Source organism: Canis aureus, chromosome 11 (assembly GCF_053574225.1).
Source record: "Canis aureus isolate CA01 chromosome 11, VMU_Caureus_v.1.0, whole genome shotgun sequence".
Classification (NCBI taxonomy): Eukaryota; Metazoa; Chordata; class Mammalia; order Carnivora; family Canidae; genus Canis; species Canis aureus.
This window is the reverse complement of record NC_135621.1, coordinates 30248569-30263985: the sequence shown is the minus strand read 5'-3', so window position 1 is coordinate 30263985 and position 15417 is coordinate 30248569. Positions and strand designations below refer to the sequence as shown.

At 54.2% G+C, this 15417-nt stretch overlaps 1 protein-coding gene across 2 annotated transcripts; it reads right to left on the bottom strand.

Moving 5' to 3' along the window:
- Positions 1-2151: 2151 nt before the first annotated feature.
- TST (thiosulfate sulfurtransferase) lies at positions 2152-15241 on the bottom strand. Of its 2 annotated transcripts, XM_077914641.1 has the most exons (3): positions 15116-15241; positions 13773-14388; positions 2152-2610 (listed from the first exon to the last, which is right to left on the bottom strand). In XM_077914641.1, the coding sequence occupies exons 2-3, from the start codon at positions 14383-14385 to the stop codon at positions 2312-2314; spliced, it is 912 nt and encodes a 303-aa protein (XP_077770767.1). In that variant the 5' UTR covers positions 14386-14388; positions 15116-15241; the 3' UTR covers positions 2152-2311. The 2 variants fall into 2 exon arrangements, with proteins under 2 accessions (XP_077770767.1, XP_077770766.1); XM_077914640.1 differs by lacking the exon at positions 15116-15241 and having other exon boundaries at positions 13773-14589.
- Positions 15242-15417: the final 176 nt, after the last annotated feature.

The window sequence follows — 15417 nt, the reverse complement described above, 5'->3', positions numbered from 1 at the left end:
CAGTCACTTTCATCAGGTGCCTAGCCCATCGCTCACCACGGAGAGATGTGGTCTGTAACCCACAGCTCACCCCATAAGCGACTCATCAGCAAGGCCTTCAAAGTACACCAGACTTGAGTGCCTGGGTGGCTCAGTTGTTGAGCGTCTGCCTTTGGCTCAGGTCGTGATCCCAGGGTCCTGGGATCGAGTCCCACATCGGGCTCCCTGGAGGGAGCCTGCTTCTCCCTCTGCCTGTGTCTCTGCCTCTCTATGTCTCTTGTGAATAAATACATAAAATCTTTAAAGAAACAAAAACGAAAAAACAAAGTACACCAGACTCGCACCCGCCTCAGCCACTTCCACAACATCATTGTCCTGCCCATCGGCCCCAGGTCCAGACCACTGCCACCTCTTGCCGCCTCACTGGTCTCCTGGGATTGCTCTTATTCTCTCATTAATCATCCATGGCTGCGTGATAGTATTATCACAAACTTGGCAGCTTCACTCATATTCCCTAAGGCAGTTGATGTGGGTCATGGGTCTGGGTGTGGCTTAGCTGGGTTCCCTGGCCATTTGAGGACCTAAAGCTGGTGTGACAAGACAGCATGGAGGCAGGAGGGGTCAGCCCTAGCCCTCTTCCCCGCAGACCCTGCAGCCTTCAGCCTGACCCAGCCTGACCCCCAGTCTCCTCAGCATTTACTGAGCTCCTGCTTGCCCCAACGCCAGGCTAGGGGCTGGGGTGTGTCCCTGGTGGATTTGGTCTGTGCCCTCCATGGCTCTGTCCTTGCCCAGGAAGGCTGCACAGTGGAAGCAGGAAATCCCATTTGGTGAGGCCAGGGCTCAGCTTGCAGGCTGTCAGGGGACAGCAGGTCTCTCGAGGTGCTACTCAGACACTCGACAATAGGACAACACTCCTGTGCCCAGAGCCTGGACATAGACCAAGACCTGAGCTCAGGATTCCCATCTCATGTTCCAGCTTTGCGCTTCCCAGGGCACCTGGTCAAATAACCACTTCGAGCTGAGCCTGTAGAAAGGTAGTGCCCTCTGCCCCAACCGCCTTATGAGTAATAGGTGTCTGCGACCCTGCTCCCTGCTGTCTCCCCTGCTCACGCACCACCCGGGACAGAGGTCTGTCCTCCCTGGCTCATCGCCTCCCACCCATGTCTGGGATCTGTAAGTAGTGAATCTTGTGACTTAACTTCATTTGTGTGGGTGTATTGAAATTGCATCTTCTGTCGAAATAAACCCTAGATTTTCACTTTCCCAAGTGGGAGCCAGGATGCTGAGGGGGCTACCGGCCAACCCTTTGGGGATGACTTGTGCCTCCTCAGTCAGCAAGCTGTAACCTGATGATTCTTTTTTTTTTTTTTTTTTAATTCATAAGAAACACAGAGAGAGAGGCAGAGACACAGGTAGAGGGAGAAGCAGTTTCCTTGAGGGGAACCCGATGTGGGACTCGATCCCAGGACCCTGGGATCACGACCTGAGCTAAAGGCAGATGCTCAATTGCTGAGCCACCCAAGTGTCCCTAACCTGATGATTCTTAATTTGGTTCACCAGCTATGGGACCCCCAGCACAGGGCCCCAAAGGAGGGCTCAGAAAGCCTGTTTCTAGGAAACTCAAAACCCAGCCACATGGGCCCAGTCTTCTACTGTAGCTTCACATTGCCAGGGCTCTGGAACCTTCTCCCGGGGCTGAGGCTGCTTCTCCAGCCCCTTTTCATGTGCTTCCCAGGAGGGTCTTATTCTGAGCCAGGAAGGACACCGCAGGTAGAGGCCCCTTTCCTCAGGCCCACCTCTGAGCATCGCCTCTTCTGAGAGGCATCAAGGCCTGAGTTGTGTGACACCCCTTTGGAAGGCCGGGTGGCCCCTACCCTATCCCCCACACCCAGAGGGCTGGGCCTTGAGCAGGAGCAGTTGGCATTGGCTAGCCTTGGTTTCACTTCTCTCCAGCTCCTTGGTACCCCATCCAGGTAGGCCCCAGTATGCCCCACCTGACATGGGACAATACCTGGCTTCCAAAACGAAATAATAGAGCTGCAGCCTGAGTGCAGGCTCCCCAGCGAGGGACTGCTCTGGAAATTTCTTGCCTTGGTGGGTTCTAAGGAGCCTGAAAGAAATGAGCACATGGGGCAAGGGAGGAACCCAGGGAGAGGCAGACAAACACAGCAATTCAGAAAAGGCAGTTTATTCCAGTGTCTGGGGGGAAAGGAGGGCTTTACACAGCAATTTTAAAACCTGGTCAGTCTCCTTTGCTAAAGAGGTACGAGCTGCATGTCAGGCTGCGGTCACTAAACAGATGGGAGCTGCCAGCCGGCGACAAGGACCCTACTCAGGCCTTCTCGCGCTTCCACTGGGACACACGGGTCTCCGGGGGTGCCCGGTGGAACCACTCGAACCAGGAGCCATCGTAGACGGCCACGTCGGGCTTGCCGCAGAGGTAGGCGGCCAGGGCGACGTGGCAGGCGGTGACCCCCTTCCGGCACGTGGCGATGAGGGGCTGCGCTAGGTTCACCTTCTTGGCCTCGAACATAGCACGCAGCTCCTCCAGGCTCTTCTCGAAGCCATCCTCGGTCAAGAAGTCCATGAACGGCATGTTGACTGAGCCTCGGATGTGGCCGGAGTCCAGTCCTGGGTGTAGCAGAGGACAGAGGGGAGGACAGGGTTAGGAGCGGCATGGGGGTTGGGGGGGTAGTGCGGGGGGAGATGGCCAAAGAAGCTGTGGCTATAAGGACAGGGAGCTTCAGAAACAAAAGTAACACCCTTGGCCTTCTCAGAGCTCAAATTACCCCTGGCCCAACCTACCTTCAATGCTGGAGACATAAGACAAAGGGCGCCCCCTTCCCCAAAGCCTGCCTCTGAGTAAGGATGCCCGATGTCAGACCTGCTTGAGAGGACAGGGGTGAGTCCCAGCTCTGCCATTTACTGAGCTCTTTACTAGCATTTACCTCGGGCAAATGCTTCACTTCTCTGGATCAGTTTTCCCACCTGTAAAATGGGCTCCGTGGCACAGACCTATCTCACAGGGCTGTGGAGAAGTGGCTGTTACGTGCCGAATGGCGCGTAAGAACACAGCGGTGGACATGGCCCAGGCTCAGGGAGATTACAGTCTAGCAAGAAAGACAAATGCAGGGCAGCCCGGGGGCTCAGCCGTTTAGCACTGCCTTCAGCCCAGGGCCTGATCCTGGAGATCCAGAATCGAGTTCCGTGTTGGGCTCCCTGCATGGAGCCTGCTTCTCCCTCTGCCTGTGTCTCTGCCTCTCTCTCCATGTCTCTCATGAATAAATAAATAAAATCTTTAAAAAAAAGAAGAAAGAAAGAAAGAAAGAAAGAAAGAAAGAAAGAAAGAAAGAAAGAAAAAAGAAAGACAGATGCTAAGCAGATAGCATAAGATTCATGAACTATAATGTCACTCCAGTTTACAGATGTATACACTGAGGCAGGGCAGCATGAAATGGCTCACCTACAGCCACACAGAGAGGCAAAGGCCGCCCCAGGAAATCCCCTGATCTTCCTGTTAAGCAGTCATAGAAAGAGCTAGACATAAGTATCCCAGCTCTGCCACTTGCCAAAACGGTGACTTTAAGCAAGTGATGTCACTTCTCTGAGCCTCAGTTTCTCCAGGGGGTGAAATGGGACTGAAAGTATTGATGGGCCCGGGCTGCTGTGAGGAGCAAAGCACCAGCTACTGCGCCTGGCCCACGCACCCGCAGATGCCGATGCTGCCGCCCTTTATCACCTACCCTGGGGAGCGGGGTATGGGAGCGGGGTGGTCCCTGCAGACCCTTCCTAGCAATGCTGAGAGGCTTGGATAGAAGGGAGTGGGGGTCTGAGCTGGCTCCGAGGTCCATTCCGGACCGGTCTCCCCTCCCAGTGAGGCCCCCCTGCCACATCTAGTTTCAGAACAGTCAGCAAAGGGGTCTGGGCCAAGGCCTTGGTCCTGCCCTCAGCACACCAAAGGTCGCTCCTCTCTTCTTCAAGCACCCCACACCCTGGCAGCCTTTGGATGCCAGGGAGTGGGACCCAAGACAGATTCAGGCATCTCTTTGAGCCCCCCCTTCCTCCAAAATTCCCCACCACACCCTTAAACCTGGACCATGGACAGGGCAGGACCAGGGTGGGCAGCAGTGGGAGGGAAAGGACCCGACGGAGGCACACAGGGTGCAGGGGGCAGGGTGCAGCCAGGAGGCCCTGCATCCCTGAGCCTCAGTCTCCCCATCTGTGAAATAGGGAGATAACCCCACCTACCTCACAGCCTTGTGAGCACCTAGAGACCCTGGGTACATAGTAGGTGCACAATCGTGCCAGCAACATCCCATTCCCCATGCCCTGGAGCCAAAGAGGCTTCCCAAATTCACTGGCATGCGTCAAGAGTTCCTTTGATTGCTGTCCTGACTTACAAATTACAGTGAGTTCTTCCTGTTGTAATTTTTATCTTTTTGTCCGGACATTTTAATCTGAGACTCGATGTGTGCTGATCCTTCCAATGAGGAACAACAGATCCATTGGCTTCAAGGGCGCCCTTTGCCAAGACACCCAACTTAAAAATCTCTCGGCATCCAGGCAGTGGGCTGAATTTAAGTGCACTTAGAAGTGCAAGCGTTTGTTAAACTCTGAATACTGTTTTGTTTCTTTCCTCCCATCCACGATGGAAACAGCTTCAGTGCTTTCTTCCAGTTGCATAAAAGGCACCTCTTCTGAGTAAAGGAGTCGGGGGGTTTCTGTGACTCTGGCTTCCCAAACTGGGTCAACCTCAGGAGGTGGGGGGGTAGGGGGGGTCCTCCTTTCACATCTGCCAGCGAGGACCCAGGGCCTGTCTGAGGAATTTCAATGAGCAGGCACTGACCGCCTGTGTGTGGCAAGGCCCAGGATGAACCCAGCCTGGAGAACCTTGGAAAAGAGCCAACTGAAGCAAAAGCATGTGGGCCCAGAAGCAGGGGCTCCTGCTGCTTTGCTCCCAAGTCCAACTTCCCCTGGAGGCTCCTGGCTTTCCTCCCCATCCCCGGCAGGCAGGCCACCATGCCCAGACCTCCGCACCGGGCACCAGACAGCGGGTTAGCTCAAGAGGTTTATCTTCCAGAATCCTTACAAATCCTCTGATGGGGAGCCTGGGCTCAAAGAGGTGAGGAAACTTGCCTCAGGACACACGGGTGTGTGAAGTGAAGTCAGGTCTGTCTGCCCCTAAGAGCTGTGTCCTTTGACTACCCTGAGCCTTCCTGGAGAAGGAAACTGAGGCAGGGGAATGGATGAGATGACCCCCTCATGTTTCTCAACTGCTCAGAGGCCTGGAACTTTGTGCTGCAACTTTGGCCAACAAGATGCCAGTCCTTGGGGGAGGTCATGGGGAGGATGTGACCCATGAGCTGGACTCTGGGTCCCTGTCCTTGGAATGTGCATTCGGCTTGCCTTCCCTGCTCCCAGAGCCTGCACCAAGAACATGGCCTTGAGATAGTGATGTGGTGCTGAGACCAGCTGGACAGTGTGTATGTGACTTGAGCCAACAAAGGCCTCCATATAAACTTTTAAGATCTGGCAGGTGGGTGTGAAAATCTCCTCCTCTTCGGGCTGGACAGGACAAGCCTTATAAGGAGGTTTCCTTGCTTATTAAACCTGCCACCTACCCATCTGGGGCGGCCTGCTCTTTCTTTAGTCTCTCCCCAGCTCGGCATCTGGGGCTGGTTTCAGATGACCCTGGGGAGGCTCCAGAGGAGGCTGTGAACTAAAAGTTGGCAGGCCAGCCAGGGGACTGAAGAATTGGAAAGTGGCATCTGTCCAGGAAATCTTATGTCGGCCAGTGACCTCTATGCGGGGAGGGGTGGCCCATGCGTTAGGTGCCTGTGGACCTCTGAGTGAGTCCAGGGACGCCCTGAAAACTCTGACTGCTTTACTGAGCTTGTTTGAGGAACTATACCCAGAGCATCGTGCCAGAGACATGAAATATGAGCGGTTGTCACAGTGCACTGGCTGCCACTGTGGGTAGTTCAGCTGGACACTGATGCCCCAGCTAGAGGCTCAAAGTCAAGTTAGGATGAAGACTCCGGAGTTTGTGACAAAGGCTGATTAGAGTGCTGAGAGGTGGATCCCCCAGGCAAGTGACCAGAAGGAAGAGGAGGATGTTGTGGTTGAGGAGGAAACCGGGGAGTTGCCCCCACACCTTCCCACCCCTAATGCAAAGGAAAATTTTAAATAGCAATAATCCCCAAACCTAGGGGAAAACTAAATCCAAAGTTGCAAATCTTATGTCTTTGAGATGTAAACACCCCATGAGATAACCAAGATAGTATCCACAGAGACAGTGGGAAAAAAATCTAGGGGTGGGGGCGGTGGTGGATACACACTGTTCTAGAAGTTCCCTTGCCCAGGGATCCCTGGGTGGCTCGGTGGTTTAGCGCCTGCCTTCAGCCCAGGGCATGATCCTGGAGTCCATGGATCGAGTCCCACATTGGGCTTCCTGCCTGGAGCCTGCTTCTCCCTCTGCCTGTGTCTCACCTCTCTGTGTCTCTCATGAATAAATAAATAAAATCTTAAAAAAAAAAAAAAAAAGTTCCCTTGCCCAAAACCTAGTCCACAGACTCCCTAAAATTACTCACCAAGGGCTAAGTTATGAGGTTTCTGTCTGTATGTTTATATATCTATGGATATATGTTCAATATACATGTTTTTCTACCTCCTGAAGGTATTACCAAAATTAATCTGTACATGAGTTCTTCAATTAGCTTAAATATAAGCTATATCAAAGTGAACTTTCATAAAACTGAAATTTAAATTTCTCTCATCTGCTATAACAGATAAAGTTTTCTCAGATGATTGGTCTGTTCTTGATGGGACTGTGAAAGGCTTTTCTTTGCCTTTTAGGTAACCTACCTAGAAAACAAAGGTTCTGTGTTTTATCAAAATAAAATCCTGTGCTTCATGCAGTCTTTACCAGGTCTTTGATTAGTTAAGAAAATGGAGTCTTCTCTATTAAAAGAGCTGCTCGTTTGTTTTTACATTATGCAATTTCTCTATTTGTCTCTGAAGCCTTAAATTGTCGCTTTGGCTAAATGGATAACTGAATATTGTTTCACGATGATCCATACTCCTTTGCGAACACCTATTTTAAAACCTTTTGATGTTTTTGCCAAATCAAATTCTAAATGAAGCTTTACTGACTTTGAACTAACTTTGGGATTTTCCTGGGCCAGCTCAAAAGATTTGGTTTTTCTCCTTATAAGAGGGAAATATTAAACTAGCCAGACATTTCATATGTTAAATTACATGGGGAGCATAGTCAAGTAGGAAGTGATGCTAATTTTTCCTTAGGAACTATTTATATTGAAGTTATCAATAGAAGTGTTCCAGAAGGTATATAAAATTCCTAAACATCTGATTATGTCCTAGTATAATGTTACCAATCATAATCTTGGTTTTTACTTTAAAATACTTATCACAGAGGCACCTGGGTGGCATCACAGTGGTTAAGCGTCTGACTTCAGCTCAGGTCGTGAACCCCCGGGGTCCCAGGATTGAGACCTGGGGCAGGCTCCCTACAGGGAGCCTGCTTCTCCCTCTGCCTGTGTCTCTGCCTCTTCCTGTGTGTCTCTCATGAATAAACAGAATCTTTTTTATTTTTATTTATTTTTTTTAATTTTTTTTTTATTTATTTATGATAGTTACAGAGAGAGAGAGAGAAAGGCAGAGACACAGGCAGAGGGAGAAGCAGGCTCCATGCGCCGGAAGCCCGATGTGGGACTCGATCCCGGGTCTCCAGGATCGCGCCCTGGGCCAAAGGCAGGCGCCAAACCGCTGCGCCACCCAGGGATCCCCAGAATCTTTTTTAAAATTAAAAAAATAAAATATCAAAAAAATAACCTCATTCCCTTGTCGATTACATTAGAATGAATTCTCATGGGAGTTATTGTTTTTACTGTGATGTTTTGCAAAGCATTTCTTGCAAAAAAATGTTTCATCTTTAGGGAGATTCATGGGCAAGAGGGATGAATAGAGGTTTCTGCTAACTAAGATCATATCACTGACCTGAGTAAGAATTAATTACATGGGATGGTAACCCAAGAACTGCCCCTTCTCTCCTTCACATCAGTAAAATGTGCCCATTACATTGATGCTATAATGCTAACGTGAAAACTTTTATCTGCTGCAAAACATGCTGCAGGCTTTGCTGGAACATCTGTGAGGCAAGAATGGTGGTAAATGTACAGAAAATTCAAGACCCAGGCACTATAATAAAGTTTTTGGGAATTGTTTGGTCGGGTGAGATGTGTTCCCAGATATTGTGACTGGTAAAATACAAGTCCATCTGACCCCAAAGGTGGTGAAAGAGATGCAAGCCTTTGTAGGGATTTCAGAGTTTCTGGTTTCTGAGCACTTTTATTTCCCATGGCACAGTGCCATTGTTCCTTATGCTGCCTGGTGAAGAAGCGGTGACTGGGGATCAGAATAGCAAGCTGCCTTTGAGAGGGTAAAAAATACTAATGAAATGTTGCATCTCTGGGCATCTCCCAAGCAGTGCTCTCATTTGAGTAAAAGAGTCTGGGACTCCAGAAGATATGGGTCAGGCACTGTGGTAGTCAGACACTACCTCCATGGAGCACCAGCTCCCAGCAATGTCCACAGCCCCCTCCAGATAGAGATGCTCAGGGAGGAATGAACCGCAGCAGCCAGTGGGCTCAACTCAGGTCTGGCTGGTAGTCACTCTTGAGCCCTGCTTTTAATTGGATCAACCCTATTGCTTGGGCAATGGGGGAAGCTGTGGGGTGGATGACCATGAATGGGCCCTTATGGGGTCAGGATATGTGATGGACTATTTGGGCTTGCCTCCAAGACCCTGAGGCAGTCCTCACTTTTCCATATCCCAGCTCATGGGGCATCTTGACACCCTTGAGCATTCAGAAGGCCAATGCCCTTGTGTGAGTACAATCCCTAGCAACTGGCTCTTCAGTGGATATAGCAGAGTGGATGCATGGGAAGAGCAGCCACCATTGTGCCTGGGGGGTTGGCATATTGTCAAGGATGCTGACTTGCCCCTGAAATAGAGTGGCTTAGTTAATGCCGTAACAGCATGTCCTGTGTGTTGTACATGACAACCAAGGCAACTGGCAAAGGAGCCTGGGGCCATTCATCAGAATTCCCAACTGATGACAGATTGGCAAACTGGTTATATTGCCCCTCCTCCCCCTTAGTGAGGGGTTTTCATATGCCTGGTTTGTGTGGACACTGTGTTTGCCCTAATCCAGCCTTCCCTTGTCACTATACAAACCAGGCTGCCACCATGAAGGTATTAGAGAAATGCAATACTGTGTTTAGATACCCTCATCGACTAGATAGCGATTGGGGGTCATACTGCAAAACTGGGCAAAAGGGCATGACATAGACTGGAGGTCCCATTTCCCCTATAACCCATAAGCAGTAGGGTTGATAAAAAAAAAAAAAAGAAAGAAAAATGAATATTAAAGCAGCAGATTAAAAGACTCAAAGGGAAAACCACCTTGGCTGGGTGCACGGAAGCACTGTCCTAGGCTGTCATACATTTGAATGATCAACCCGTAGGGCCTGTCTCCCCATATGCCAGACTGGGGACCCTTGCTGAGACACTCAACACCGTAAAGGTATGAAAGTGGAGGGAGATAACCACAGCCCTGCTAGCTGCGGATCATCGTGCTGTACTGCTGAGAACACTAAGCTCATCACACCTGGGCAAGGTGTCATCTACTGGAATTTTCTGAGATGTCCCACCAGGATGGGGGAGTTGCTTCACATCCTTGGGTGAGGGGGAACTGTTCAATCTCTGCTGGGATCTCATGGTGCTGCTGTAAGGGAGACTTGTTAAAATGCACACCTGGAACAGAATGAATACCATTGGGAGAGGGGAAGAGGTGGGGGTCCTGGGCTGGCACATCCTGTCCCCCATCCATCTCCTCACTCCTGACAGCGCAGACAACCTCCCTCTCCTCAAGGCCAGGTGTGTATGTTCTGCTTCCCACTGGTACAATCATTTACCTGCTTTTTCCCCTCCATTGGCCTGAGGGAAGTTCTCACACACACAGAGGCCCTTACTAAACTCACCCAGCAAGCCTTGAATGATAGCCAACAAAACCTGTCCTTGCTGAACACTGAAATATCGTCAATGAGAAAAGCTGTCCTCTAAAACAGGGTGGCCTTAGATATATTGCTGCCTTGCAAGGGGGCACCTGTGCCCTTACCCTGAATGTTGTGTGTTCATATCTCAGGAGTCTATTGTGTCATCTTCACTAAATCACATGAGAATACGAGTGAATGCCCTGAATGATCTGACCCCTAGCCTAGGGGACTCAATAAATCAATGGTTCAGATCACGGGGCTCCTGATGGAAAATATTACCCTGACTTGGGCAATCTTTGTCTTAATCTGTACTTTCTCTTGGATGTGCCTCATCTGCCTCCAATGTAGCCAGATAGCCACCAAAGGAGTCCCCGCCATGCTCACAAAACCCCTTGCTGATCACTCAGGGCACAACACAGAAGAGGCAGGATGTGAGGTTCTGGGAGCAGATATGAGGGGTAGAAAGTTGGGGGAGGCCATGGAGAGGACATAACCACCAGTTGACCCATGAACTGGACCGGGACAACTGGAGGCTCCTCTTCCCCTCCCCTGTCCTTGGAATGTGCATTCCGCTTGCCTTCCCCACTCCCAGAGGCTGCCCTAAGGACATGGCCTTGATAGTGATGTGGTGCCAAGACCAGTGTCTATGTGATTCAACCCGGTTAAGACCTCTGTATAAACTTTTAAGATCTGACAGGTGGGTGTGGAAATCTCATCTTGTGGTCGGCCACCCAAGACAAGCCTTGTGAGTAAGTTCCTTTGCTTATTCAACCTGCCGCCAACCAGTCTGGAGTGGCCTGCTCTTTCTTGGGTCCTTCCCTGCCCTCTGCATCTGGGGGCTGGATTCAGATGACCCCAGGAAGCTCCCAGCTCCTGAGACTGTGAACTAGTCAAGGGTGTGAGGTAATGTCTTCCAGGCCACTGATACCCACTGTGTGGGTTTTTGGGGCCAGGAAAACCCATTTGACTCTTTCTTGCTTTCCTCCTAAAGACACAGCGCAGTCCGGTGCAGGCTGCCGCGGTGGGCAGCTCCCAATCCTGGCCACTGGGAGGCAGCTCAGCACTCTTCTGCACCCTGGGGGTGGAGGTGGGGGGAGACAGGAAAAGGGGCCACAGGATCCCATGAAGCAACACTACACTGTGAAGCTATGACCTTTCCCCCCAAGTCCCTGTGTTTGCTGACACAGCAGTGGCCTTGGGAAACAGCCCCACTTTGAGGCCTGCCGACTGGGGTCAAATCTTGGCCACTCTGCCTCCTTAGAGAACCCTCTCCTCCTTTTCCCAACTGCAGAGTGGGAACTGCCATCTTCCACCCCACGCAGGGTGGCTGTAGGTGTCAAGGAGAAAACATGCATAAATCATTGTGCAGATAAAAATGCCCAAAAGAGGGTCAATCTCCTCCCTTTTCACCCTCACGGGAGGAAAAGAGAGTGAGGTTTGTCAAGAGCTGGCTGGCTCCAACTCCTTCGCTGGCTTCTTCCCCCAGTGCTCTAGAAGGTGAGCGTGTTCTCGAGATGAAGGGCTCACAACAGGCGGCAGAGGACAGGGTGCCAGCTCAGGTCTGCCTGACTCTCAGCCCCTTACAAACAGGAACAAAGGTGCCAGGAGGCACAGAGCTGGGGAGCACAGAGCTGGGGCCAGAGAGGTTGCTTGCCTAGTGTCAGTAGGAAGCAGCTGTCGGGTGTCCAGGGCCCTGGTCCCAGCTCCTCCTCCAGGGCACTCTTTCCACAGCCTGCCATCCACACTACCCTGGATGTTACATCTGGACCGCTGAGCCCACGGGCTTCCTTCCTGACCCCACCCCAAGGTGGGGGCTGCAAAGTCAAGGAGCCTCATACACCTCTGTACCCCCAAAGTGTGCGGTTTGGGAGGCCAGCAAAGCCTTCTAGGGAAGGAAGTGCCACATGCAGGCTTTCTAGATGGCCCTGGCCTCTGCACAGCTCCTTACCTTTCTCAAAATCCCCTTCCAGCATTTAAATAAGTGCAGAGCCAGGTGGCCAAGGCTGGTATCCCCTCTTCTCATTTTATAATAAGAGAACCCAGAGAGACCAAGAAATTGGGAATGGAAGTCCCACCACAATGGAGGGGCTCATCTTGCAGGAAGGAGGATCCATGCTCCCCCCCCCACCCCGGGGGGATCCCAGAAGAGGTGGGAGGAAGTAGGGAGCAGGGTGATGGGGAAGGACCCCCTCGCTGAGCCTCGGTGCCCTCATCCGAAACCAGGAGTGAGGAAATCGGCTCTGACATCTCTAACCTTACTGGATCTGACATCTCTTCGCTTATTTGCAGCTCACTCAGGGCAAGCCGTGAGGCAGGTAGAGAAACAATTCTATCATCCTCCCCCCCACCTCAGTGGCAGTGGTAAGTCCCAAGGAGAGAAGGTATCTTGGACCAAGGCCAGGAGGGGGCTGCAGGAGTTCCGTTCCAGAAGTCTCTGAATCTTCAACTCCAGATTTTCAGAGAACAAGGTGGGCAGGAAAAACACAGGGCCTGCAAAAAGCCATGGCTCTGCCACTAGCTAGCCCTAGGGCCTTGACCTGCCCCTTCCTCTGTGTGCCTCCGGCTCCCCTCTGTCTGATGAGATGACCTTTCAGGACCTCCAGCTCTAAGAGTGTCCAACACAGTTTTCACAGAAAACTTTCCTCTCCCTCAGAGGCACAGAAAGGAGGAGCAATTTTTCAGCAAGTTAGGAAAAACGTTGCACAGGACTTAGATTCTGCAGACCCCGACCGAGGACAGAGCCCAAAGCCAAGAAGTGCCGGCCACTCTGAGAGAGGCCACCAGAGAGAGGCCCCTAAAGCAGTGAGATCTCGGCCACCAGAAGTGCCCAGGCAGGGGCTGAAGGAAACCCGGCCAGGGTTGATGGTGAGACATCTATGGTTCCCTGTTCAGAGGTTCTAGAACTCAGCACTTCCTCCCCTGAGGCTCCCCCCACCTCCAGTGATCTGGAACCCTCCCGGCCTCCCCTTTGTCCACAGGAGAGGACTGAAGAGCCACCTCCCTGTGGATGCCCGGCGGATGCCTGGTTTAGAGTACTGGTTTAAAACTAGTTTCAATGTCGACCCTACCACTTCACCAAGCAAGTAACTTAATGTCCTCACATCTGCGTTTCCTTCTCTCTAAAATGGGGATGTTAAGCCTTCTTGAATGAGATAACGCAGAGTCAAAGTGCTTAGCATGAAATGGCAGTTACTTTTATAAGCTCTGTAAATAGGCTGCAGCTGTTTGGAAAGGTCAGGGGGCCCCGGAGAGCTGGAAGGAGTGAGGGGGTGCTGCGGGCAGGGCGTTGTTGATGTCTATATGGGTTTCTAGGGAACTAGAGAGGCGCTGGGAAGTTAGGTATCCTTGAGAGCACTGGTACAGAGATGCGTGTGTTGGCTCGTGGACACACTTTTGTGCATGTAAGGGAGTAGTGCCTGGGCATGGATGTGGGTGGAGATGTCACCGGGCACCTCTCTGATGCCACCGCCGTGCGGATGCTAGGTTGCTTGTTAGCGCGTGGCTATGGGAACACATAAGCAGGTCCTCGGGCCACGGAGCCAGAAAAGCTTTTAGATTTGGCTCTGTTCTCTCATTTCACAGATGCAGACCTGGGGGCCCTACCTAAGGGGAGACTGAGGACAACACCTGGCCAGGGCCCCGGACATCCTTAGGGTGGGTCCATCATTCCACCGGGCATTACTCCCCAGGGGCCACCCACCCACCAGGACACCTACCTACTGCATCTGGCTCTGGCTCAGTGCCCAGGTACCGTCCTTGGGACCGTGAATCCACCAGCTGGAACCTCTTAGACTCGAGGTTCTCCAGCACCTGCTCGTAGGTCTTGAGCAGGGAGCGGTCCAGGGTGGCTTTGAAGACGGCCGGCTCTGGGCGCGAGGGCTCAGATGTCACCGGGTGGCCCTCCTTCAGCCAGTTCCGGAAGCCGCCATTGAGCACGGACACGGTGCGGTGGCCAAACACACGGAACATCCACCAGACCCGCGGCGCATAGAAGCAGCCCAGGTTGTCACCGTCATACACCACCACGTGCGTCTGGTTGCCGATGCCCAGGCGGCCCACGTAGTCGGCGAAGTGGGCCTCGCTGGGCAGCATCATCTCGTAGGGCGACGCCGTGTTCCGGCACTCCTCCATATCAAAGAAGGAGGCGCCGGGCACATGCCGCTCCAGGTACTCCTTGCGGGCCTCGCGGGTGCCCGGCGAGTACCAGGACGCGTCCAGCACCCGCAGGCCGGGCCCCAGCTTGCCAGCCCGAACCGACTCCGCCAGCCACTTGGTGGAGACCAGCGCCCGGTAGAGCACCTGATGAACCATGGTTTCAGCTCTGCGCATCACCTGGCGCGGGTGGAAACCAGGAGAGAGAGCGGCATGAGGTCTGTGTGTGTGCAGTGGGGCGGGACCTGGGAGGAGCTCGTTTTCCCACCGCTGTCCCCGAGGGTGGCGTGTTGGCGGCGGCCCGGCAACCCGCGGCGGCGCCCGCGCAGGCGGTGGGAAGGGTTTGCCCATTCCCCGAGGAAAGGCGGCTCCGCCCCTCCTTGGGGCCCCCGCGCGGGGGGGGCGGGGCCGGAGCCTCGGAGGGCCCCAGAAGGGGGAGCCGGCGGGGGGGCGTCCGGCCCGGGGAGCGACGGTGCTCGTCCTCGGGATCGTGCCAGGAGACAGCGGCGCTGGGATGCCCAGGAGGAGGGGGAGGAGGGGCGCGGGGAGGGCCCGTGGGGCTCAGAGCCCCCGGCCGGGAGGGCAGGGGAGTGGGCGCCGGGGGAGGGGTCGCTGGGGCCAGCACACGCCCCCGCCCGCGCCTCCGGCCAGCCCGCCCGCCGCCAATCTCCGCAGCCTGCGCGGGCTCCCCCCGCCTCCAGAACGCCCGCGCCCGGCCCCGGCCTCGGCCCCGGCCCCGGCTCGGTGCCCTCTGCCCCTGCTCGGCGCTAGGTTACCCGGCCCCGCCCCCGCTCCCCCGCCCCGCTGTCGTCGGCGGGGACCCTCCCCGGGGTCGCCGGGGCCAGCCCGGAGGCCCAATCCCGAGCGGCCCGGGCGCCTGGCCGCCGCCCCACCCGGCCGCACTCACTCGCCCTCGCCGCCGCCCTGGCGCTCGCCCCTGACCGCCGGAGAAGTTGGCGGGTCCAAACCCCAGCCCACGCCTCCCCGGCCGGCCCGCACCATCGCGCCGCCGCCGCAGGGGGGTCCCCGCGCCGCCCCGCCGCGCCCCCGCCCCGCGCCGCCCCGCCGCGCCCGCCCCCGGCCGCCCCCCCCGCGCGCCGCCCCCGAGGACCCCGAGGACCCCCCCGGCGGGCGCGGGCGGCGCGGGGAAGGCGCGGGGCGGGGGCGCCGGCGCGGAGGTCCCCCTGCCCGGGGAGTGGAAGGCGCGGG

Coding starts and splice junctions, on each gene's coding strand:
- TST (XM_077914640.1), bottom strand. CDS start 14,559: ATGGGCAAACCCTTCCCACCGCCTGCGCGGGCGCCGCCGCGGGTTGCC. Junction 2,611..13,772: donor GCCAGAGCCAGATGCAGTAG/GTAGGTGTCCTG, acceptor TGCTACACCCAG/GACTGGACTCCGGCCACATC.